The sequence below is a fragment of the Monodelphis domestica genome, chromosome 2 (assembly GCF_027887165.1).
Source record: "Monodelphis domestica isolate mMonDom1 chromosome 2, mMonDom1.pri, whole genome shotgun sequence".
NCBI lineage: Eukaryota > Metazoa > Chordata > Mammalia > Didelphimorphia > Didelphidae > Monodelphis > Monodelphis domestica.
The window spans coordinates 275,009,744-275,034,586 of NC_077228.1; the positions used below are offsets into that span (position 1 = coordinate 275,009,744).

The following is a 24,843-nucleotide window of genomic DNA, read 5'->3' on the forward strand; positions in this document are numbered from 1 at the left end:
GAAGCCAGATTTGGCCTCTTCCTGATTCCAGGTCTGGTGCTCTAACCACTACCCATCCTCTAAAGCCCAGCTACTCTATCACCTTCTCCAAACAGCCTTCTCTGACCCTCCAGATCAGTAAAGACTTTAAAGAGCACTTTGCTCATGCCTCCTAAAGCTAAGAGGGCTATGGCTAGGGCCTGGACCTTGGATTTCACTCTTCTAGGGAATTTCCAGATAGGGGAACTCTCTCTGTCAATGGAGAGTGGCACCTTCCCTGTGACATAGAGGAGAGCTGCCTAAAGCACTGGCAGCCCAGGGTCACACAGCCAGGAGGTATCAGAGGACACGGAAATAGGTCTCCCTGGCTCTGGGGTCAACTCCATTTTTGTGACGTACTTGACATGCATTGTTTTAAAAGCATTTGTGCAGATGTCATATACCCTAGGGCACAGCAAGTTTTGTGACAGGAAGCCCTGTGCTAGCTACGGTTACTTATTTATGGTTCCCATGTATTATGTGAGGGAGTGTGTGTGTGTGTGAGAGAGAGAGAGAAAGAGAGAGAGAGACAGAGAGACAGAGACAGAGAGAGAGACACAGAGACAGAGAGAAGAAGAAAGAAACAAGAGAGGACAGGGAAGGGGAAAGCAAGGAAGAAGGAAAGAGAAAGATAAGGAAGAAAAGAGAGAAGGCAGACAGGAAGGAGAGAAAGAATGAAGTAGAGAGAAGGTAGAGAAAGAGGAGAGACACAAGGAGAGAAAGAAGAGAGGGAGGGAGAGAGAGAGAAAGAGAAAGGGAGAAAGAGAACAGGAGAGAGGAGAGAGAAAGGGTATAAGAGAAGAGAGAGGGAGAGAGACAGAGAGACAGAAGGAGGAGGGGGTAAGAGAAAGAAAGAGAAAAGAAGAGACAGAGAGAAGTAAGGAGAGAGAAGAAAAGGGGGAAGAGAAGAGGAGAGAAGAGAAAGGGAAAAGAGAGACAGGGAAGGAGAGGGAGGAAGAGACAGAAAGTCAGAGGAACAGAGACAAAGAGAAAGAGAGAGATAGAGAGAGAGAGACAGAGAGGGAGAGAAAATGAATGAGGGAGAGAGACAGAGAGAGAAGGTGAGGCAGAGATGGAGACAAAGACGAGAGATAGGAGGGGGAAGGGAAGAGAGAGGAAGGAAGGGAGAGCAGACAGAAACAAAGCAGGAGGGAGGGAGGACAAGAGGAACAGAAACAGAGTGTTCTTTGGGGTTCAGCACAGCAAAGACCAAGGTAAGCCAGATGTCCAGAGCTGTACAAAAGGCTAAAGGGAGGCAGAGGCCCCAGAAAACCAAGAGGAGAATAGGGATTAAAGGATTGGGATTTGGCAGAAGGGAAATATCTCATTAGAATATTGTCTCTCTCAGTAGATTTAGGACACCCCGAGGGCAGGGATTGCTTTCGCCTTTCTTTGCATCTCTGGCACTTCTCAAAGAGCTGGGCCTTTAGAAAGGGCTTAATAAATGCTTATTGACTTCTCAGGCAGCTGTGGAAGAAAGCCTAGACCAAGAGACTAAAGTAATAATACCTACAGCTTACATTTATTCATTTTGCAGAGTATTTTAGCCTCTGTGTGACTCCTTACTGTTGTTCTCTGAAGTATATACAGTAGGTTTAGTAAGTATATATTATTATCTCTGTACTGTGGATAAGGAAACTGAGGCTGGGGGAGAGGAAGTGATTTGTCTACGATCACACAAGGGAGGGAAGAAAGGGGAAGAGAGAGGGAGAGACAGAGACAGAGAAGGGGGAGGGAGAAAGAGAGAGAAAGAAAGGGGGAAGAGAAAGAAGAGAGACAAAAGGAGAGAGGCAGCTAAGACTAGAATTTGACCTCAGTTTCTGCTGAAAGCAAAAACAAAAACAAAAAATAGAAAACCGGCTTGTTTTCCAATCTTGGAGTCACCCTTAACTCCCTCAACTCCCATATCCAGTCAGTCTCCAAGTTTTGTCAATCCTGCCTCTACAACATCTGTCACATCTGTTCCCTTGCCCCTACCCTCACAACAACCACTCTAGGTCAAGTCCTCATCACTTCTCAACAGACTTGGGCTCCTGTCTCCGTCTCTCTTCTCTCTAATCCATCCCCTAGAAAGGCACCAAGACGGTTTTCCTTAAAACCCAGATTCGACCATGTCATTCCCCTGCTCACACATCTTCAGTGCCTCCCTACTGCTCCCAGGATAAATGGAAACTTCTTAGACTGAAATGTAAACCTTCTATAACTTGACCCTTTCAGCCTTATTTCATAATACTCTGCTTTATGCATTCTCCATTCCAGTCAAATTAATCTTCCAATTGTGCCCTGTTATCCCTAGAAGGGAGGAGGAAACAAGCATTTATTAAGTGACCACTCTACTCAGGCAATATGCTAAGCACTTTACCAATATATCATCTCATTTTATTTTCACATCAATCATGAGAGGTAAGTGATATTATTATTCCCATTTTATAGATGAGGAAAATGAGGTACACAGCTACTAAGTGATTGAGGTTGGATTTGACCTCAGATCTTTACTTTTTAGTTCTTGGAATCCCTTTGTACTATTTTTTCATATGCTTTATATTTACTTATATATATATATATATATATATATATATATCTTGTATGTATTTATTTATCTGTGTATATGATCTATTCTCTCTCCCACCTCAGCAGAACATAGATCTCTAGCAGAGCAATGAATAGGACACTGAGCTTAGAATCCTGGAGACTCATCTTCATGAGTTCAAATCCAGACTCTGACACATATTAGCTGTGTGACCTTGAGCAAGTCATTTTACCCTGTTTGCCACAGTCTGCTATCTGTAGAATGAAGGAAATGGCCAACCACTCCAGTAGCTTTGCCAAGAAAACCCCAAATGGAAACACAAAGAGTCAGATACAACTGAACAAAAACAAATATTTTTTAAAAGAAATCCTATTGAAGGAAAAGACTATTTCATTTTTGTCTTTGAATTGCCAGGGCTAGTGCCCAGATTGGGCATTTATGAAATAAATGTTTAATAAACACAATTGGAGGGGGCAGCTGGGTGGCTCAGTGGATTGAGAGCCAGGCCTATAGATGGAAGGTCCTAGGTTCAAATCTGACCTCAGACACTTCCCAGCTGTGTGACCCTGGGCAAGTCACTTAACCCCCATTGTCTAGCCTCTTCTGCCTTGGAACCAATACATAGTTTTGACTTCAAGACCGAAGGTAAGGATCTGTTTTTTTTTTTAAATAAATAAAATAAACACAATTGGATTTAACTGATTCCAGATATCCTGATTCTCAATCAGGCACGTTCTGCACTGACACTCCGGACTTCTTGGGAACCAAACAAAAAGATCAAGAAGAGACTAATTCAGGATCCTGTAAGAGGGTGGCTAAGAGGCCAGGTGAGAATCGCCTATATCGCAGAGTTCTGTATCAATCAATCAGTCAATCAACAGAAAAGCTTTTATTAAAGAGTGTATTGTTGTCAGTCCCTTTCAGTCACATCTGACTCTTTGTGATCCCATTTGGGGTTTTCTTGGCAGAGATACTGGAACATTTTGCCATTTCATTCTCCAAATTATTTAACAGATAAGGACAACAGTTTGAGGCCAACAGAATTAAGTGACTTGCCCAGGGTCATACAGCCAGCAAGTATCTGAGGTCAAATTTGAACTCAGTTCTTCTCGCCTCCAGGCCCTACACATTAGCCACTTCAGTTGCTTAGCTGCCCTAAGTCAAGGGATCAAGAAGACCTGAGTTTGAATTTGATGTCAAACACTAGCTATGTGACCCCAGGCAAGTCACTTAAGTGCATCTACCTCAATTTCCTCATCTATAAAATGGATATAGTAATAACATCTACTTTCCAGGGTTGTTTTGTTGTTGTTGTTGTTTTTAACTCTTAGCTTTTGGCTTAGCATCAGTTCTAAAACAGAAAAGCAGCAAGGGCTCGGCAATTGGGGTTCCACAGCTAGGAAGTGTCTGTGGTCACATTTGAACCCAGATCCTCCTGACTCCAGATCTGGCACTCTATCCACTGTGCTACCTAGTCGCCCCTTCCCAAGGCTGTTCTAAGGATAAAAAGAGATATCTATAAAGTGTCTTGCAAACCTTGCATTTCAATACAAATTCTGGCTATTATTATTGTTGTCATCATTGTTATGCTTTTGTCACCATTATTATTATTTTTATTATCCTAATTCCCTTATGCACTATACCACAGCTGCTTCTCATTTTGGGATCCTGGTGGATAAGAAAACTTTCCCTAACTGGCGCACTGGAAAGTAAGCTATAAACCTCAAAAGTTTCTATAAATCTGAGCTATTGTTTAGTGATCATCTCGAAAGCCCCTTTGAGCTCTAAACCAATGGCTGTAATAAAATCTCATGGTACAGTACGTTTTATTATCCATAGGTGAAAGCAAGAGTTTGCTTGCCTATAATTCTCATGGCCATGGTTAGACTCATGATGGCTCCTTCCTAGCTGTGTGACCCTGGGCAAGTCACTTAACCCCCATTGCCTGGCCCTTATCATTCTTCTGCCTTGGAACCAATACACAGCATTGATGCTAAGACAGAAGGTGAGGATTTAAAAACAAACAAAACAAAACAAAGAATCATGATGGCTCAAGAAGAGCTCACGGGAATGTGTTCTACTGATAGGGCAGAATTTCAGGAATCTGGTGTCTGGTAGAATGGGAAAACTACCTGCTTGAAGTCATAAGCCCAAGCCCTCAGAGGCTCCCTGGACTCACACTCGGATGCTGAGACCTTGCTAAACGTTCTGATGGGTCAGAGGACCTTGGGATCACACACCTAAACCTGGAAGGGACAGCAGAGACCAATTTCCTTATTTCACAAGTCAGGAAAGACCCAGATGGTCACTTGCCCTAGATCAGACAGAGAAGAAGCCACAAAGCTCCGGTTCACAAGCAGGTTCTCGAACCCCAAATCCACTGCTTTCTTCAGTGCACAACAGTCTAGGGGAGTAATTAAAGATTCCCAGTTTCAGATTTCCACCTTAGATTCTCTCTTCTCCCAGGGCAGCGAGGTGGCACAGTGGGTAGAGCACCAGGTCTAGAGTCAGGAAGACTCAACTTCCTGAGTTCAAATCTAGCCTCAGTTGGGTCACTCTGGGGAAGTCACTTTACCTAGTTCGCCTCAGTTTCTTCATCTGTAAAATAAGCTGGAGAAGGAAATGGCAAACCATTCCAAGGTCTTTGCCAAGAAAACCCCATATCTGTTCAAGAAGAGTTGGACATGAATGAACAATAACCCCTCTCACCTTTCTATCAGCTCTTGACTACATGCCCAATACTGTCCTCATTGGGCATCCACTCCCTTCCTCCTTTCCAGCTCCCATTTAGGTTCTGTCTTTCCCTATTAGAATGTGAGCTTGGGGGCAGCTGGGTGGCCCAGTGGATTGAGAGTACTGGTTTCAAATCTGGCCTCAGACACTTCCTAGCTGTGTGACCCTGGGCAAGTCACTTAACCCCCATTGCCTAGCTCTGGTGGCTCCTCTGTTTTAGAATGGATACTAGGAAGGTAAGGGTTTAAAAAAAAATAGGAAGAATTTCAAGTTTGGTTGAAAAAAGGGAAGAGGAGAGGGGCATTCCACAGAAATGTGTCAAGAAAAGGGGAAGAAACAAGCAAATTATGAGATATGAGCAGGGCCCACTTGGAGTGGTGAGGCAGCACTGGAGTAAAATGAGATTGGTGAGCTGAAAAGGGAGGAAAATGAAATCTCGCCAAGGAATTTGGATTTGATACAACAGATAACGGGAGTCATTGAAGTGACTTCTCTTCTCACTTTTTTTAATCAACTTCTCAGCTTTGACTGTGTGCCCAGTACTGTGATGGGGCAGATAGGATACAGTTCCTGCCTTGGAGAGTTTACACTTGTAACAAATACAAGAAAAACCAGGAAAGGTGAGGAAGAGAATTAAGGAGAGAAATTCCCCTCCCCTTGCTAAAGGCCACTTAGGAAGTTGTTGTTATATGAAGAAAAATGATGAAATCATATGACTTGTTTTTAATAAACAGGTAATCCTAGAATCTCAGAAGCAGTTAAGTGGATCAGTGGATAGAGCAATAGACTTAGAGTCAGGAAGACTCATCTTCATGAGTTCAAATCTGGCCTTAGACATTTATTAGCTGGGTGACCCTAGGGAAGTCATTTTGTCCTACCTGCCTCCGTTTCCATATATGTAAAATGAGTTAGAGAAGGAAAAGGCAAACCACTCTAGAATTTTGTCAAGAAACCCCCCAAAAGAGGGCCAGGAAAACTCAGACATAACTGAAAAATAACAATAAAAATCCTAGAATCTTAGAATTGCAAGGTTCTGGTACTACTGTCACATACTATCTAGTTCAACCTCCTATTTTGGAGAGGAGAAAAATGAACTTAGGAGGTTAATGCACTTGCCACAATAATACAGCATCAGAGGCAGAATTTGAATCTAAGCCCTCGTACTCCAGGGAAAACACTCTTTTTACTTTCTAGCCCATTCCTGGATGGAATCCCTAATAAGTGGTCAGTCATCCTCTGTTCTAAGACTGCTAATGCTGTGGTCCAAGATATGCTAGCAAGTATTTAAGAACCAGCTCTCCAGGAAGAAAAATTGCACAAATGACTAGCTTTTAAGTTTAATCTACGTTATTAACATTTTTCTCATTACTTTATTAAGTCTAATCAATAAACAAGGCAATGAATCAAGCCCTGAATTGCAGTCTTTGCCCATTTCTGAGGTGTGAAGTCACATTGTAAATTTAACCACTGGCTCTAATGAGTTTGAGCTCCAGCACACCGTTGGATGTTCTCTATCTTCCATTCTACTAGAAGCCCATTTCAGTTTCAGAAAGCAATAACTGTCAGGAAGAAAATCAACAAGACACAGCAGGTAAAGAGCTGGGTTCAAATCCCACCTGGGACAAATTCTGGCTATGCAGCCTGAGCAATTTCCCCAGGTAGTTAAAAACTACAGGTTACACGGGGGCAGCTAGGTGGCTCTGAGGATTGAAATCCAGACCCGGAGACAGGAAGTTTTGGGTTGAAATCTGGCCTCAGATTTCTCAGATATTCCTAGCTGTGTGATCCCAGGCAAGCCTCTTAATGCTCATTGCCTAATTCATTCTACCACTCTTCTACCTTGGAACCAAAATACAGTATTGATTTTAAGATAGAAGGTAAGGATTTAAAAAAATACTCTAGGTTACAGAAATAGAAGGGGAAGTCCCTCTCCAGGAATTCCCTACATTGATTAAATTTCAGATCCAATTGAAGGCAAGGAATTGTCATGAAATTTTTAGTTCTATAGTACAGAAATCAAGCTTTCTTCATCTTAGAGACCCTATGTTAGGAGGGACCTCAGAGGTTGTCCATTCCAGCCTTCCCTAGCCAGGAGCCCTCTCTTCCTTCTCATTCTTCTCATAATATTCAGTTCTACTGTGCTTGTCTAGGCCCTTAACCCTCCATGCCAGGTCTAACACAGATGTCTCCTCTCCTCTCCAATGGAGATGCCAACTACCCTTTGGGTCAAATATATAGGGAGCAAGTCCTGTGCTAGTAGGTAACATGGACAACTGTGGAAGGCTCATTGGATCAGGTGGGACCGAGCCTGCCATCTCAGATAGCTGGAGAGATACAATCATGAAAGATTATGAACTGGCAAATGGATGGAGAGTATTGGGCCTCTGATGTACTAGTGGACTCAGGATTCCTAGTATCACTTTGATTAGTATCAATAGGTCCTGGTACTGTCTTCTGGACCAAGCAGAAGAAATCTAATTTCCCTTTCGACCTGACTGTGAATGTCAACATTTTAATTTAAAATAATTAAAATTTTAAATTATCATTTGTGAAAGGGAACTCTTTATTCTCTTTGTCTATTTTGAGTTAATACTTGGTTAACCCTAACTTAAGTACCCCTTCTTAGTATCTCACCAGGCACTAAGTAAGAGTGTTCCCAAGTCATTTGCTAAAGTGGGTAACAACTCAATCAGTCAGGAAATTGTGAATTCTTTTGATAAAGGTTTACACCTCCAGAGGATAAGTAGATCGCACAAGACACAGTGCTAGACAATTTGAAAGCTGTGATTGGCCCCTGTGAAGAGGGAAAGGGATAAGAAGTCACTACAAAAGCCCTGAATTTCTGGGGCTAGAGGTCAGTTTCAGGAGCCATCTCCAACTCAAACTGCCTTTTAGAGGGAACTTGGATGAGTGAATAGCTGGCTTTCCTTTCCTGACTTCTGGAGAGTGATTAATTCCAGTTGAGGGTTAACAAGTCTCACTCCAGGCTGAGTCGAGTACCAGAGCAATATTTAGTGTGATAGGCTAAATATCTTCTCTACCCTCTTTTTTGTATTTCTCAACTTTCACTCTCTCCACATATTTTGTAAATAAAAATTATTGAAAGTAATTTTGACTTGAGATATAATATTTTAAATTGACAATCACCATATTATTCATAACTTTCATATATTTTAGTCAAACCCTTAATTTTAATTCCTTACACATTATTATTATTATTATTATTATTATTATTATTATTATTATTATTTAAAAGTGCCCAGGTGGTACAGTGAATAGAATGCTGGGCCTGGAGTCAGGAAGCCCTGTATTCAAATCTGATTTCAGATTAGCTTTGTGATCCTGGGTGGTTGTTTAATTTGTTTGCCTCAGTTTCCTCATCTATAAAATGAGGATAATAAGAGCCCTTAAACTGAGAGATTCTTGTGAGGATCAAATGAGATGATAATTATAAAGTGCTTATCACAATTCCTGGTACATAGTAAATGCTATATAAAATGTTGTTCAGTTGTGGCTGACTCTTCATGACCCCATCTGGGGTTTTCTTGGTAAAAGTACTAAAGTGGTTTGCCATTTCTTTCTCTGGGTCATTTTACAGATGAGGAAATTGAGGTCCCTAAGGTGAAGTGACTTGTTCAGGGTCATACAACAAGTGAAATTGGATTTGAACTCAGGAAGAAGAGTCTTCCAGGCTTCAGGCTCAGTTCTCTGCCTATTGTACCACCTAACTGCCTTATATAAATGTTAATTATTGTTATATAGCACTTTAAAGTTAGTAAAGAGCCTTACAAATATCTCATTTGCCTCCCCAACAACCCTGAGAGGTAGATGCTGTTATTAGGAGTATGAGAATTCACTCCATTGTAGATGGAAACTTGTCTATGGCTTCTTGTACTGGGCTCCTTTTCCCATACATGCACCAGAGAGCAGAGGTTCTCAATCTGGCATCTATGCTGGGCAAGATGGCGCCTGCCTTTGGTCCCTGCTGCTGGGGAAGCCAAGGCTGGTAGATTTCTTGAGCTTGCTTGGGAGCTGTGAGCAGATAAAACAGACTGGGTGTCTCCACAAAGTCTGGCTCTGATATGAGGAGCCCTCCTTCCCCCCCCCCAGGAGAGGCTAGTCCCCAGGTTTCCTAAGGAGGGACAAATTGGCCCAGGTCAGAAAATATGAGTAGGTTAACATGTCTGTTCCAATCAGGATAGAGATCAGGCCAGTGAGAGGCTGTTGTATACCAATCTGGGCAAGATAGAAAGGCTCAGTCACAAAACCAAGCCAAGCCAAACCAAACCTGGGGTCTGTGAGCTTGATTTTAAAAATATTTTTTATAATTCTAATTCAGGAGAATTGGTTTTCTGTATAATCCCATGTATTTTATTTTCTGCACTAAACCACATTATCCGAGAAGGATTCTATAGATTTAACAGACTGCCATCAAGATACAATACACAAAAAATGGTTAACAATCTCCTTGGGAGGGAGAAGCTAGGTGGCTCAGTTGTTGAGAGCCAGGGTTAGAGTACTGGGTTCAAATCTGTCCTCAGATACTTCCTAGGTGTATGACCCTGGGCAAGTCACTTAACCCCCATTGCCTAGCCCTTTCCACTGTTCTGCCTTGAAACCAATACACAGTATTGATTCTAAGAAAGAAGGTAAGGGTTAAAAACAAAAGAACACCCATAGGGGTGACAATACATATAGGAGGCTCCAGACTTAAGTCAGACAAAAAGGTCCTCTGGTCTTCTGGATAAAATGACAAAGCAAAGGATAATGCATCTTCTCTGGTGTCATTTTCATTAAGAAACCCGTATCAGTTTCTGGTGTTGAACTATTTCAAAGTGCCAAAGATTCTGATGTTCAGATACTCTTTTCCGTGTCTTTGCATCTCCACAAGGGCTGCTTCCCTAGAAGATGGCTGCAGGGGCCGTCTGAAAGCAGGACAGATACTAGGGCTTTGGGGTGGGAGGAGTGTATGGAAGTTGTTGTGGTTTCCCCTGCAGGGCTTTAAGCCCACCAGTTGCTTCACAGTTAGTATGGGTAATGATTGTGATGGTGTGCTCCTTTTTCACGGCATTATTCCCCTGGATGATAGCTATAGTGATTGGGCTAGAAGCAGAGCCTGTGGTCTGAGGGGCACAGCTATTCCTGGAAGTAGTGTATTTACATGCCCATTCATGGCATTTGGTATTGGGTTGGCCAAGATGGTGGAACCCTTCTCCATGAGGATTGCTCTCAATGATTCTGTTTCACTTTCTCCATTAGAATATAAGCTCAGGGGCAGCTCCGTGGTTCAGTGGATAAATAAAAAAGTCCTAGGTTCAAATCTGGCCTCAGATACTGCCTGGCTGTGTGACCCTGGGCAAGTCACAAGACCCCAGTTGCCTAGCCCTTATTACTCTCCTGCCTTGGAACCAATATTTATTATTGATTCTAAGGCAGAAGGTAAGGGTTTAAGGAAAAAAAAAAGAACATAAGTTTCTTGAGAGGAGTCTTCAGGGTCAAGTCAACACAAACTTATTAAATGCCTGTGGTATATGATGCTACTCGTGGATACTGTGCTAAGGGCTAGGTAAACAAAATGTGAAAAACAATTCCCCCTCTCTCAGTGAGCAGCGTGGGGGAGACAACATGCAAACAATTCTATAAAAAGATGTAGACGAGAAATGAGAGAGCATCTTGGGGGATCAGAAAAAGCTTTTTTTTTTTTTTTTTGCAGAAGATGGCATTATGGTGCTCACTAGGGGGCAGCTAGGTGGCCCAGGAGACAGAGCACCAGGTCTGGATTCAGGAAACCTCATCTTCTTGAGTTCAAATCTGGCTGCAGAAGCTTCCTAGCTGTGTGACCCTAGGCAAGTCACTTCATCCTGTTTGCCTCAGTTTCCTCATCTTCAATGTGAACTAGAGAAAGAAATGGTAAAGCTTTCCAGTATCTCTGCCCCAAAAACCCCAAAATGGGGTCACGAAGAGTTGGACACGATTGAAATGACTTGAACAAAACATTCACCACTACACAGCATCTTGTTGAGAACCCTGGTTTTATGAAAATGGGTTTTTGTGGCAGGCAGCCACTTGGGATCATTAAAAGCATTTCACAATTCCCTGAGTGGAATTCAGCCTACTCTCCTCTTTCTATTCAGTCCTGGGCCCCGGCTCATCATCCATCCACCTGCAGTGCCTGTCCTAGATAGACACGATGCATGGATTCCTTCTCGCAATAGGCATCCAGCTGCATGTTCTAGTCTGGACAATAGGTATTTAAATCCATTTGCTTTTTTTCCTATATGCATTGATAGGCTGATTTCTTTTGAATAATCATAGTTTCATAGATCAGAAGCTGAAAGGGAGAACAGGAAGGGAAGAGAAGAAAACGAAGTATTTACTAAGCTACTGTGTCACAGTGGAGAGAGTACCGTGTCTGGAGTCAGAAAGGATCAACTTCTTGAGTTCAAATCTGGCCTCAAACACTTATTAACTATGTGATCCTGGGCAAGTCATTTCATCCTTTTGGCCTCAGTTCCCTCATCTGTAAAATGCACCAGAGAAGGAAATGGTAAACCACTCTAGTATCTTTGCTATGAAAACTCCAAATGGGGCCACGAAGAGTCAGACAGGACTGAAATGACTGAATAACCAAAGCCACAGGCAACCTCTCAAAAAAAGGATAAAGAAACGAAAGGAGAAACCTTCCAAAAGAAGGCAGCAGCATCTTACTGAAGAAGTTCAGTAGAAGACAGTAGCATCAACTCATCAGAGAAGCAATGACTTATGGTGGTTCCATGGACCAGTAGTGACACCCAGCTTGCATCAGTGAGGCATAGTAGGTTTCTGGGAAACTGATCCAAGGAAGTCAGGAGAGGCATTTCAGTTGGGAGATGCAGCCCAAGGAACTTAAATTATTTAGGGAGCATCTCCTTTCCTATTGGCAGCATGAGATCAGAAGTATTGTGTTCCTTTTTGTGTGAGAAATTTTCTCCTTTTTAATCACTGTGTTACTCTGTTTAGTTAACAAAGGGCAGCTAGGTGGACAGTGAATAGAGTACCAGTCTTGGAGTCAGGAAGACTCATCTCTCTTAGTTCCAATCTGGCCTCAGATACTTCCTAGCTAGGTGATCCTGGGCAAGTCACTTACCCTGTCTGCCTTGGTTTCTTCCTCTATCAAATGAGCTGGAGAAGGAAATGGCAAACCACTCAAGTGTCTCTGCCAAGAAAATCCCACTTGGGGGTCACAAAGAATCAGATGTTACTGAACAACTGATCAACAAATTCTGTTTTCCAGAAAGAGATGATAGGGAAAATCGATTATCTTTGCTTTTTCCATATTCTATTTGTGAGGAGAGGCATTGATGGTCTCCAGAACAGGTCAGTGTGATTGTATTCAGGATTTTCTTTGTATCTTTTCTGTTCATTTAGGCATTGCGAACCGGATTTGTATCATGTACCTCTTTACCTTTCTATAGGTGAAACCTATAGATTCATTGTCAAAATAATTTTTTAAATTTGTAATTAAAAAATTTTTGAGTTAGCTTTGAAGGTCTTCATTACCAGAGTCTCGATGCAGCATTTTTATTTCGTTTGTTGAAGAAGTGATTCTACAGGTCAGAAATGGCAAACCATAAATAAAAGCTACATCGAATTGCAAAGGACATCCATTATACTGATCCAAAGTTAGCAAAAAATAAAAAGTTTTCAGTTCACAGATGCCAGGTTAAGAATCTGTGCTATCACTTGAAGTTAACTTTGCCCTTTGATCTCATTCCTACCCACTGAAAGGCAACTTCATCTCCCCCCACCTTATATGCACCCTATTTTTTAGCTTCCCTCTCTGTGTTGTCTCTTCCCATTAGAATGTAAGCTCATTAGGGAGAGCCAGTAGCTCAGTGAGTTGGGAGTCAGACCTAGAGATGGGAGGTCCTGGGTTCAAATCTGACCTTGGATACTTCCTAGCTGTGTGACCTGTAAACCTCAAGTCACTTAACTGGGCAAGTCACTTAACCCCTTTTGCTTAGCCCTTCCCCATCTGCCTTAGAGTTTAAGGATTTAAAATAATAATAATAATAAATATCGTCCTTTAAGGCTTGAAAAACAGATGTCATCTCATTTGATTTTCATAATAGCTATATGAGGTGCCATTTTTCAGATTGGGAAACTGAGACTATGGCAGGAAACTCTACTGAACCCCTTATTTATACTAATGATATTCTATCATGTAGCATCTAAGTAATCGACATTTCTTTTTTGCTTCCAGGCAGCTAGAAGGCACAATGAATTGAACCCTAAACTTAGAGTCAGGAAGATCTGAGTTCAAATCCAGCTTCAGACATTTACTAGTGGTGTGAACCTGGGCAAGTAACTTCAGTTCCATCTATCTAAGTTTCTTTGTATATAGAATGGGGATAATAATATCTTTCTCTCATCTAGTAGAGATAATAATATCTACCTCACAGGGTTGTTGTAAGAATAATAAGAGAAAATATTGGTAAATCACTTAGCACAGTGCCTGGCACCTAGTAGATGCTTTAAAAAAAGACCTGTTAAAGAACATTTTTCAAAATTTCTCTTCAGCATTTAGCACAGTTCCTGGCATGCAGCTGGCACTGAATAAATGTTCCTTTATTGACCAATGGCTTGATTCTTCTAATTAGCCACAACTCCCTTTTTGTCTTCTGGTTTTATGTAGGGGGAACATTCACATCAGTGTGGTTCATTTCTTCCAACACCATGTCAATTCATTGGTCAATGGCCAAGAGACAAAGATTTCATATCTACCATACAAACGATAAAGCTAATATTTATAGCTTTAATTCTAGAAATTGTGCTAGTTTTGGCGCTCTCTGTCTCTCTTTCAGCTATTTCATCCTTGTCATCATGGAAGTAGAAGGAGGAACTATAGGACTGAAAAGGCTTTTTATTCAATTCCTCCCCTAAGTCTTCCCTTCTCCAGACTAAACATTCCCAGTTATTCGTGAGGCATAGTTTCCAGCCCCTTACCATCCTGATTGCCCCCTCTCTATGTGTTATAATCTGCCAATGTCCTTCCTACTACGTGGCATCAAATAGGGCAGAGTGTCTTTGTTCTGGCATTATCACTGAGTGCATCCAGATAATAACAACAATATTAATAGTAATGTTATGCAAATATTAATTAATAATAACAATAACTGGTGTTTAGATAGCATTTTAGGATGTGTAAAGTCCTTAACAAATATTATCCTCTATAACTCTAAATAGTAAGTGTTATTATGATCCTCATTTTACAGATAAGACACAAGTGAAGTGGCTTATCCAGGATCACACAGCTAGTTAGTATCTAAGGTTCAATTTGAACTCAGGTCTTCCTGACTCCAGGTTCAGCTCTCTATCTACTATCTCATGCTATCTCTATCTTGGAGTCACCTCACTGCCTCCAAGACAAATAGAGGTTAAGTGACTTACCCAGAGTCACACAGTTACTAAATGTCTAAGGTGAGATTTAAACACAAGTCTTCTTGACCCCAGACCCAGATGTGAGCTATCTACAGTTCATTTGCCACTGCTCAAGGAAATTTTTAATCTCCTCCCTTGGAATTGCCTATGAAACTGCCATCAATTCAATTCAATTCAATTCAATTCAATTCATTCATTCATTCATTCATTCATTCATTCATTCATTCATTCATTCATTCATTTCTTCAACAAGTAAGCCCTCTGTCTCCAAATCCAGTACTTTCTACTTTATCAAAATGTTTCTCCCCCAGCACTGAAATCTGATAATTCAAATTCATTTCCATAAACACTTTGTACCAGATGTTGGACTAGATACTGGAGATGTGAATGAAGCATCCATGTTGCTATGGCGATAAGAGCAGAGTACACCTGTTGGGTGGAGTTTTTTGTTCTTTTAACATGGATTTCTGAGCCTTTGTTTTTGGAGATTTCTGGGACAGAGGAGCCAGAAGGTGAGAATTCATACATTCATTTTCCATTCTAGAACTCTGTGGTCAGGCAAGGGTCAAATAGAGCCCTAAGCATCTGAGCATCGGCTCAGAACTTTTCCTTCTATCTCTTCGGATCCAATCTGGCAAGTAGTATGCTCATGTTGTGAGTTCCAAGTCTGGCTTCAGATACTTACTAGCTGTGTGACTCTGGGAAAGTCGCTTAAATTCTGTGTGCCTTGGAGGCATCTAGGTGGCTCAGGTGAATAGAGAACTGGATCTGGAATCAGAAAAATTCATCTTCCCAAGTTCAGATCTGCATTCAGATACTTACTGGTTGTGTGACCCTGGGCAAGTCACTTCACTCTATTTGCCTTGGAGGCAGCTAGGTGGCTCAGTAAATAGAGTGCTGAGTCTGGAGTCCAGAGAGTTCTAATTTGCCTTGGAAGCAGTTAGGTGACTCAATGGATAGCCTAGAAGACCTGACTTCAAATCTAGTCACAGACACTTACTAGCTGTGTGACTCTGGGTAAGTCACTTCATTCTGTTTGCCTCGGTTTCCTTGTTTGTAAAATTAACTGGTGAAGGAAATGGCAAAACACTCTAGCATCTTTGCCCAAAAAACAAAACAAAACCCCAAATGAGGTTCTGAAGAGTTGGACACAACTGAAAAGGGTTTAAGAACAGAGGCATTGTGCTTAGGTACTGGTAATGAAACCATTCCTACTTCCAAGGAGCTTGAAGTATATTGTATATTACTTTCCACTCCAACCTAACCATCACTACTAAGTAGGGGGAAAAAAGAGAAAGGAACAAGCATTTATTTATTAAGCGCCTACTATGTGTGCTACACTGTGCTAAGTACTTTCCAGATAGGATCTCATCAACAACCTCATGAAGTAGAGGCTATTATTATACCCATTTTACAGTTAAAGAAACTGAGGTAGACAGAAATTAAGTGACTTGCCTAGAGTCACACAGCTAGTCAGTGTCTATGGCTAAATTTGAAGTCAGGTCTTCCAGGCTATCCACTGAGTCACCTAGCTGCTTCCAAGGCAAACAGAGGTTAAGTGTCTTTCCCAGAGTCACAAAACTAGTAGATATATGAGGCCAGATTTGAATTCAGGTCTTCCTGACTCTATCCACTAAGTCACCTCTCTACCCCATGGCCATGCTTAGTAGGGGACAATGACTTAAGGTGCTAATTTTCCTTTCAAAAAGCCCCACTTTAACAAAAGTCTTCCCTTGTCTAAAAAAGTGGGAAATCTCGGGCACTCCCAGCTGGCCCAGTTGCTGATAGATTCACAGAGACAGAGAGGTCTTTCAATGATCCCAACATCACACCCCTGTATAGTCTGGCCCACTGATGCTCCCACAAAGTCTCGAAACTGTGGCCCAAACACAAGCTGATGGACCCCCCTTTCCAACCTCCCCCCAGCTGCCCCTTCTTCTTGGGTTCAGTGGTTCTGCTTACCTGCCATCCCGATCCCAGTCATACACCTCCACCTTGATGGTCCTGTAAGGCAAACATTCTCAATTACTAGATGTTCTCAAGACCCAAGCCTGGGATCATATTCCTCTCTGTCTCCTTCTAGGGAGGCATCTTGGGGTCAAAAGACTTGGGTTCAAATCTTGATTCTGATATGTAGTAGGTCAGTGACTCAAGCTCAGGCATTCTCTTTGTGACCATTTTGCAGTATTTGATGTAGTTTTTTTAGTCATTTCAATAGAATCTGACACTTTGTGACTCCATTTGGGGTTTTCTTGGCAGAGATACTAGAGTGGTTTGCCATTTCCTTCTCCAGCTCATTTTACAGATGAGAAAAACTGAGGCAAACAGGGTGAAGTGACTTGTTCAGGTTTACACAGCTAGTAAGTGACTCAGGTCAAATTAGAATTCAATCCTTTCTGCCTCCAGACTCTGTGCTTCAACACCTACTTGCCCATTTGCCATCTCTACCTTCAAAATAGCTTTCATTTGTTTCCTCTTCTCCCCATTCACACAACCATCATCTCTCATCTGTTAGAAAGTAATAATTTTTTTAACTCTTACTTTCTGTCGTAGAGTCAATACAATGTATTGATTCTAAAGCAGAAGAATGGTAAGGACGAGGCAGTGGAGGTTAAGTGACTTGCCCAGGGTCACCCAGCTAGGAAGTATCTGAGATCAAATTTGAACCCGGGACCTCCCTATCTCCAGATCTGGTGCTTTATCCACTGTGCTACTTGGTTGCCCTGACCAAATCATTAAAAAACATTTTTTTTCTTGTTTTAAACTCTTAATTTCTGTCTTAGAATCAGTATTGCTTTCAAGGCAGAAGACTGATAAGGACTAGACAATAGGGGTTAAGTGACTTGCCCAGGGTTACACAGCTAGGAAGTGTCTCAGGACAGATTTGAACTTGGGACTTTATGTCTCCAAGCCTGTTTCTAGCCACTTAGTCACCCAGCTGCTGTTCCCTTTGACTTCATTCAAGACTTAGCTTGAATGAACTTCTAATCGTGGCTCTCTTGGTCCCCCAGGCACCAGAGCCTTCCCTGGGGCTTATCTTCCGCCTCCTCTATGTAATGAGTGTGGGTCCATGTCGTCTCTCTCATTATTGTGTAAGTTCTGTGAGACCAGGGACCGGTTCTGTGTCTTTGGCTTTCTTTCTGTCCCCAGCGTTGTTGACTGAACTTTGGCCCTCAGTTTCCTCCTAGGTCCAAATGGACTTAATGAGACTACACAGCTCTCAAGGCTTAAGGGGAGAAAAGCACTTTGTCAACATTAAATCGTGAGTCTTTGGTACAGGAGGAACATGGTGTCCACCATGCAGCTCCCATCCTTGGTCCCTAGAGGGAAGGGTGGGACCATCAGCAAAACTGGGAGCAGTCTAGGCAGAGGAAGGAGCAGCGTCTGCCTCAAACAAGAAATAAAATAAAACCCAAACCAAAAGAGCTCATTTGAGGCCGGTATTTTGTTTGTTTGTTTGCAATTGCCCCAGGGACCAGCCCTTTAAGAAGGAAGCTGGGATCCCTTCCTGGAATGCACCAGGAGGAGGAGGAGAGGGTCGAGGGGATCCCAGGATTCCCAAGCCTTCCATGGGTAGGAGGGATTCCAAGAGAAACCGGACTCTCCGAGATCACTGGGATGCGGTTCCCAAGGGCAGAGATCTTCCGGTTTCTCAGCGAGTAGGGCCACCGGAGCCCCGAGAAATGGGCAGGAAGGGAGGGGGGAATCTCCACGATGGGAATTCTGGGTTTCTTGGGTTCAGGAATATCAAAGATCAAGGATTACTATCGTCATTTTTAACCTGGAAAGAAAAGGAGGACCGGAAAGTGTTAGGAGACTTCCCCCAAGTCACCTAGCTGGAGATGACCCGGACCAGGTTTCCAATCTCTCTTGGGTGACTCCAATTCTGTGGATTTGGGGCGGGGGTGAATTAGGGATCAGAAAAAGGGTTCTTAGATCTGAGAGGCAGGAGAGCGCTGGTTCCTTCGAGGTGGGGTTCCCAGGGATTCCAGGGATGGGGACCCCATGGCCAGGGATCCCTTGCTTTTGAGTTAAACACAGACACACACACAGACACACAGAGACACAGACACAGACACAGACACACAGACACACAGACAGACACACAGACAGACAGACACACACACAGACAGAGACACACACACACACACACACACACACACACACACACACACACACACACACACACACACACACACACAACTTGCCAGGCTGGCTCCAGGAGTGAGTTTGTAATTATCTTTACGTTTTAGCCTCGGTTGCTTTAATTAGTCTGTTTTGACTCCAAGCATGGGGCTCTGCGTTTGGAGACCATTTTATTTTTAGCTGGCGTTTCCATGGCAACAGGCAGAGCTGGGGAGAGCCAGGCGGATTGAGAGGCAGGCCCAGCCCACCCCTCCCTTGGGACAGTTTGGGTTTCCATTTTAACCCTTTATGTTTCTTGTCTGGCGCCAGGGGCCATCAGGATTAATGAGGGAGGGAAAGGAGAGGCCCATTTGGACCTCAGCCAGAGAAAAATGGGTGTGAGGAGGAGGGGCATGGAGGGAAGGGGCCAGGGAGGGGGGAGAGGTCCCAGGGGGGAGATGCTGGGAGGGGGAGGGGAAGTTGTCGGGGATGGGGGCACAGAAAGGAGAGGGAGGGGGAGGGGGAAGGGAAAGGGGATGAGGTCTGGACGGGAGATAAGGGGGAAAGCCCAGGGAGGGAAATCAAAGTCAGAGGATAGAGGGGGAAAGTAAAAAGGGGGAAATCAGGGGAGAAGGGAGAGGAAGAAGCCAGGGAAGGGGTGGGGGGGAGAGGTTAGGATTATATATTTAAAGCTAGATGGGACCTTAGAAGCTCATCCTTCATGTTATAGATGGGAAATGAGTGACTTGCCAAGCATCATGCAGGTAGTAAATAGTTAGAGGTAGAATTTGAACCCTGGTCTTCCTACTCTAGGGGTCCCCTTTACTATACTCCAGGGGGAGAAGGATAAGGCGGGAAGCTAGGAGAGAGACACAGAAGACACAGAAGAGACACAGAGATCCAAAGACTGGAGGACACAAGGCTTGTGCCTAGGCAGGGTCAGGCTGGTTTCCCTTCTTTCTGGAGACCCCCAAGCTTCAGGCCCCAGAGAGAGTGTGCAGTCCAGCACAATAGCATTGTTTATCAGAGCCAATGACCCACAGGTTTCCCCACCACCACCACCACTATTACACTCAGCTTTTCTCTCATGAAAGCATCATCATCAGGTCTAGAATTCATCCTCCAAGAGGAAATAGCCATGAGTCCTTGGGCACTAAAGCATGTATTAATGGCCAATAGGCTGGAGCAGAATTACCTCTTGAATAGTGGCATGGGCCAGGGAGGCCAGATTATTCCTTCTTTGGGAGGAGAAGGTGCCAGTGGTCTCATCTTCCCTCCCCATTTTACCTCGTTTAGCCAAATGAGGGAACTGCCCCATCCTGACAACACTGCCCATCTGGGGACCTGATTCTTCCCTTGAGACATCTTTGCCCTTTTGCCAAGTAGGGTAGGGAAGAGGAGAGAGAAAGGACATGGGGTATTTGCAAAGTGACAGCCACTGAGATAGCTCATCCTCTCTAGGAAGTCAATACTGCAGGGAGAAACAGCAGAGAGCTAGCTAGACACAGCTTCCTGACTTTATTTTTTGACAGGCTAGTTCTGTGTTCCCCCAGGCATCTCTCTTGAATTGCAGAGCAGGTGCTTCTTTGCATTTGATGGAAGGAATTTCCTCAACAGGAGTCCCTTATGCCCATGAAATCTCACATCTGGGTTAATAATAATGTTTACGAGAAGTTGAATGTAAATGAAATTTTAAAAAAATTCACTCCTGTTTTAAATGTTCAAGATGGAGAGGGGAAGGCCATTTAAAGAATTCTGTAAATTATACCTCCCTCCAATTTCTCTGTGGGGCATATCCACATTTTCATATATCATAATTCTAGCTTCAGAAGGAACCTTAGAGGCCAGTTACTCCAACCTCCCTCGTTTAGAGATGCAGAAAATGGAACTCAGCAAAATTAAAAGACTTGCGTATAATCACACAGATTTCTGTTGTTGTTTAGTTGTGTGTGACTTTATGTGACCCCATTTGGGGTTTTCTTGGCAGAGATATTGGAGTGGTTTGCCATTTCCTTCTCTAGCTAATTTTACAGATGAGGAAACTGAGGCAAATAGGGTAAAGTGACTTGTCCTGGGTCACATAGTTAATAAGTATCTGAGGCCAGATTTGAACTTACAAAGATGAGTCTTCCTGATATCAAACTCAGTGCACTGTCCTCTCAGCCACCTGCTAATATGGCTATCTTCCACAATCCAGAACTGGCCAATGTCCTCCCCAGCTCAGCCCAGTGAGCCCTAAAAGCAATCTTTCTACCATCATTCTCCATCCCACAAAGTGTGTTTGGCAGTAAGAATCACAAATATAAACACAGGCCAAGAGCTAGACGACTGACTGGTCACAAGCCTGTTAGATTATGTTCTCAACCAGGCACAGGGCCTGGGGAGCCCTCAGAGGCTGCTACATCCTGACTGGGTTGGATGGCTTCCAGTTCTTTTCTTTTTGGATCTGTCCAGGACCGGCTTTATCGTTGGCTTCCAGGGAGGGAACCATTTATCAGGGGCCAGACTGGGTCAGAAAGCAAGCTGACTTTTCTGCTGTAGCACACCAGATTTTGGAAGGTCATGGCCGGGGATCACAAATCAGGGAGGTGGGAGAGTGCCAAAGAGAACCTGCCAACATCACAGTTTTTCCCAGACCCAAGGCTGGGGGTGCCATGGAGCCACCTTTCATATATTTGCATTCACACACGTGTGTCGGGACACAAAGGCAATATAGGGAAGTGGACTTGGAGTCAGGAAGATCTGTTTCAGACACAATAGCTTGGTGGCCTTTGAGACTCAGTTTCCCTATCTATAAAATAGGGATAATAATAATAAGAGGTTGCTGTGAGGAATGAATGATCATAGAGTCCTAGAGGTAGAAGCCATCTAGTACAGACTTCCCATTTTATAATAACAAAACTGACATCCAGGGAGGTTACAGGTAATGTCTAAAATGCTTAACGAACCTCAAAACCTTAAAAAAAATTATAACTTTGATGGGAACCAAAGGCAAAGAAATTCTGGAGATGTAGTCAGTGAAAGGGACCTCTTCTGCTCCCAGAATTTAATTCTTTTTTAAAGTAGTCTTATAACCCATAACCCCTATTCTGTCCTTCCCCTTTCTCTATCTTCTTTCCTTTTCTCTATTCACTCAATCTTCCAAGGGCAGTTAGGTGGCACCAAGCCTGGAGTCAGGAAGATGAGTCTTTATGAGTTCAAATCTGGCCCTTTGATTGACCCTAGAATCATAGGGATGCTCAGTGGCACAGGGGATAAGAGTGCCAGGCCTAGAGTCAGGAAGACCTGAGTTTAAATCCAACCTCAGACACTTTAGCTATGTGACTCTGAATGAGTCACTTCAACCTGTTGGCCTCAGTTTCCTCATCTATCAAATGAGTTGGAGAAGAAATGGCAAACCATTAGCTGTGTACCCCTGGGCAAGTCACGTCACCCTTTTTGCCTCAGTTTCCTCATCTCTCAAATGAATTGGAAAAGGAAATGGCAAACCACTCTAGTATTTTTGCCAAGAAAACCCTAAATTGGGTCAGGAAGAGTCGAACATGACTAAACAACAACAGCAAACTCTTCTGTTTGAGCTTTCAAGATATCTTCACCCTGATTAGTCAATCTGAGACTCTCCTTCAGGATAACAGCCTGGAAGACTTGTATGGACAGATGCAGAGGGAAGAAAGGAGAACTGGGAGAACAATTTGCAAGATGATCAAAGTGGCCTAGGAAAGAAAACCCTGGAGGATTTCAAGATTCTGATGAACATAGTGAGCAAGCATGACTTCAGAAGACAGTGAAGTGGTGGTACCTACATTTAGGGCATGACCAGCGTGCTGCTTTGTTTTGTCTGGCTGTTCTTATTTGTCAAGGGAGTGATGGGAGGTGAGGAAGACATTGGGAAGTGACAAGGATATGGAGAAGGAAAAGAAAATTAATAAAACATTTGTTTACCAAAGAAAGAAGAAAATCCTGGGAACCTTATTACATACTCACACTTGTGTGTGTTTGTGTTTGTGGGTGTGACCCTTTAAGACAACAGGGACAATGGAAAGTTAATGAGAGGCTCTTACCATGATCACAGTGCATGCTGAGCACAGATCCTAAAATCCTCCATCCCATGACTCTAGTCTACTAGAGATGATTTCTTCATTCAAATAAGCTCTTCTTTCTTAAGCAATAACCACATTTCTTCTTTCTTCTCTCTTTCTTTCTGCCTTCCTTTCTTCCTTCCTTCCTGTTTTCCTTACTTCTTCCTGTCTTTTTTCTTCCTTTCTTTCTGTCTTCCTTCTTTCCTTCTTCCTTTCTCTTCCTTCCTCCCTCCCTCCTTCCTTCTGTCTTCCTTTCTTCCTTCCTGTCTTTCTTATTTTCTTTGTCTTCCTTCTTTCCTTCCTCCTTTCTTATTTTCTTTCTTTTGTCTTCCTTTTTCCTTTCTCTTCCTTCCTTTTTTCTTTATTTTCTTTGTCCATCTTCTTCCCTTTCCTTTCTTCCCCCTTTCTTTCTTTTCTTTCTTCCCTCTTTCTTTCTTTCTTTCTTTCTTTCTTTCTTTCTTTCTTTCTTTCTTTCTTTCTTTCTTTCTTTCTTTCTTTCTTTCTTTCTTTCTTTCTTTCTTTCTTTCTTTCTTTCTTTCTTTCTTTCTTTTCTTCCCTCCCTCCTTCTTTCCCTCCCTCCCTCCTTCCCTCCTTCCTTCCTATCTTTGGTTCTTGACTGGATACATAAAGTATCCATTCCAAGACAGGTCAAGGGTCAGGCAACTGAAGTTAAGTGATTTGTCCTGGGTCACACAGCTAGGAAGAGTCCAAGGTCAGATTTGAACCCAGGAACTCCTGATTCCAGGCCTACAGGATACACTGTGCTACCTGCCTGCCCAGGTGCATTTCCAGATGAACTGGAAATTCTCTGTGGGGTTCAAAGGTCCTTTAAGACTTTTGCTGCTTATTCTGATGACCTAAGTGACCTTTTTCTAAGAATAAGAATACCTGCCCTGGTGTGGTGAGAAAGAGAACGGAAGCTTCATTGGCTCTTTCATTGGCTCCCACTTTGAGTCTAGAGCAGTAATGAAGTTTGGTCAGACCAGGCTTAGAATGCCATGTTCTAGGTGGTTCAGTGGATAGAGAACCAGGCCTGGAGTTGGGAGGTCTCAGGTTCAAAACTAGCCTCAGACACTTCCTAGCTGTGTGACCCTGGGCAAGTCCCATTCCCTAGTCCTTACCAGTCTTGTGCCTTGGAACCAATACTTAGAATCAAAGCTAAGACAGAAGGTAAGTGTTTAAAAAAGAAAAAGAAATGCTGTGCCCTGTCCTGGGCCTCTCTTGTTAGAAAGGGCATGTGTGTACAAGGCTGAGGACATCCACAGAAGGATCTGTGGAAGGAACTGAGGGACTTTAGCTGGGAAAAGAAGATCTGGGAGCTGGAAGGGACCTTTGAAGTCATCTAGTCCAGACCCCTCTCCCCAACCCATTTCACAGATGAGAAACTTAACCAGAGAGGTCAGATAACTTATGTAAGGTCACACAGGTACAATGAGGATTCTCCCGGCTCTAAATCCAGCCACCTTTCCATGACACCGTGCTAATTTGGGGGGCTCTAGGGAATGGCATATGATAGATGTCTCAAAGTATAAGAAGGGCTGTCATGTGGAAGAAAGACTAAACTTGTTCTGCTGGTCCCAGAAGACAAAACTAGGAACAAAGGGCAGAATTTTTCCTGAGGAGGCAAATTTTATCTAACTAGGAGGAAAAACTTCCTAACAATTAGAGCTATTCAAAAGTGGAATGAGCTGTCTCAGTAGGTAGTGAGGTCCCCATCATGGGAGGTATTTGAGAAGTTGGATGGCAATTTGTCAAGGATTTTAGGATCAAAGTTTTAGAACTGAAAGTGACCCAAGAGGTCATTTAAAAACCCTTACCTTTGCCTTAGAATCAATACTGTACTATGTATTGGTCCCAAGGCAGAAGATGAGTAAGGGCTAGGCAATGGGGATTAAGTGACTTGCCCAGGGTCACACAGCTGGGTAGTGTCTGAGGTCA

General features: G+C 43.0%; 1 protein-coding gene across 4 annotated transcripts in view; it reads right to left on the minus strand.

The window, feature by feature from the left end:
- The window catches only part of CPNE5 (copine 5), a 203,236-nt gene that overhangs the window by 43,758 nt on the left and 134,635 nt on the right, over window positions 1-24,843 (minus strand). For all 4 annotated transcript variants that reach the window (XM_056818145.1, XM_056818148.1, XM_056818146.1 and 1 more), the window contains one exon: window positions 16,664-16,705. In XM_056818145.1, the coding sequence (XP_056674123.1) occupies window positions 16,664-16,705 (42 nt within the window). The remainder of the gene's footprint in view (window positions 1-16,663; window positions 16,706-24,843) is intronic.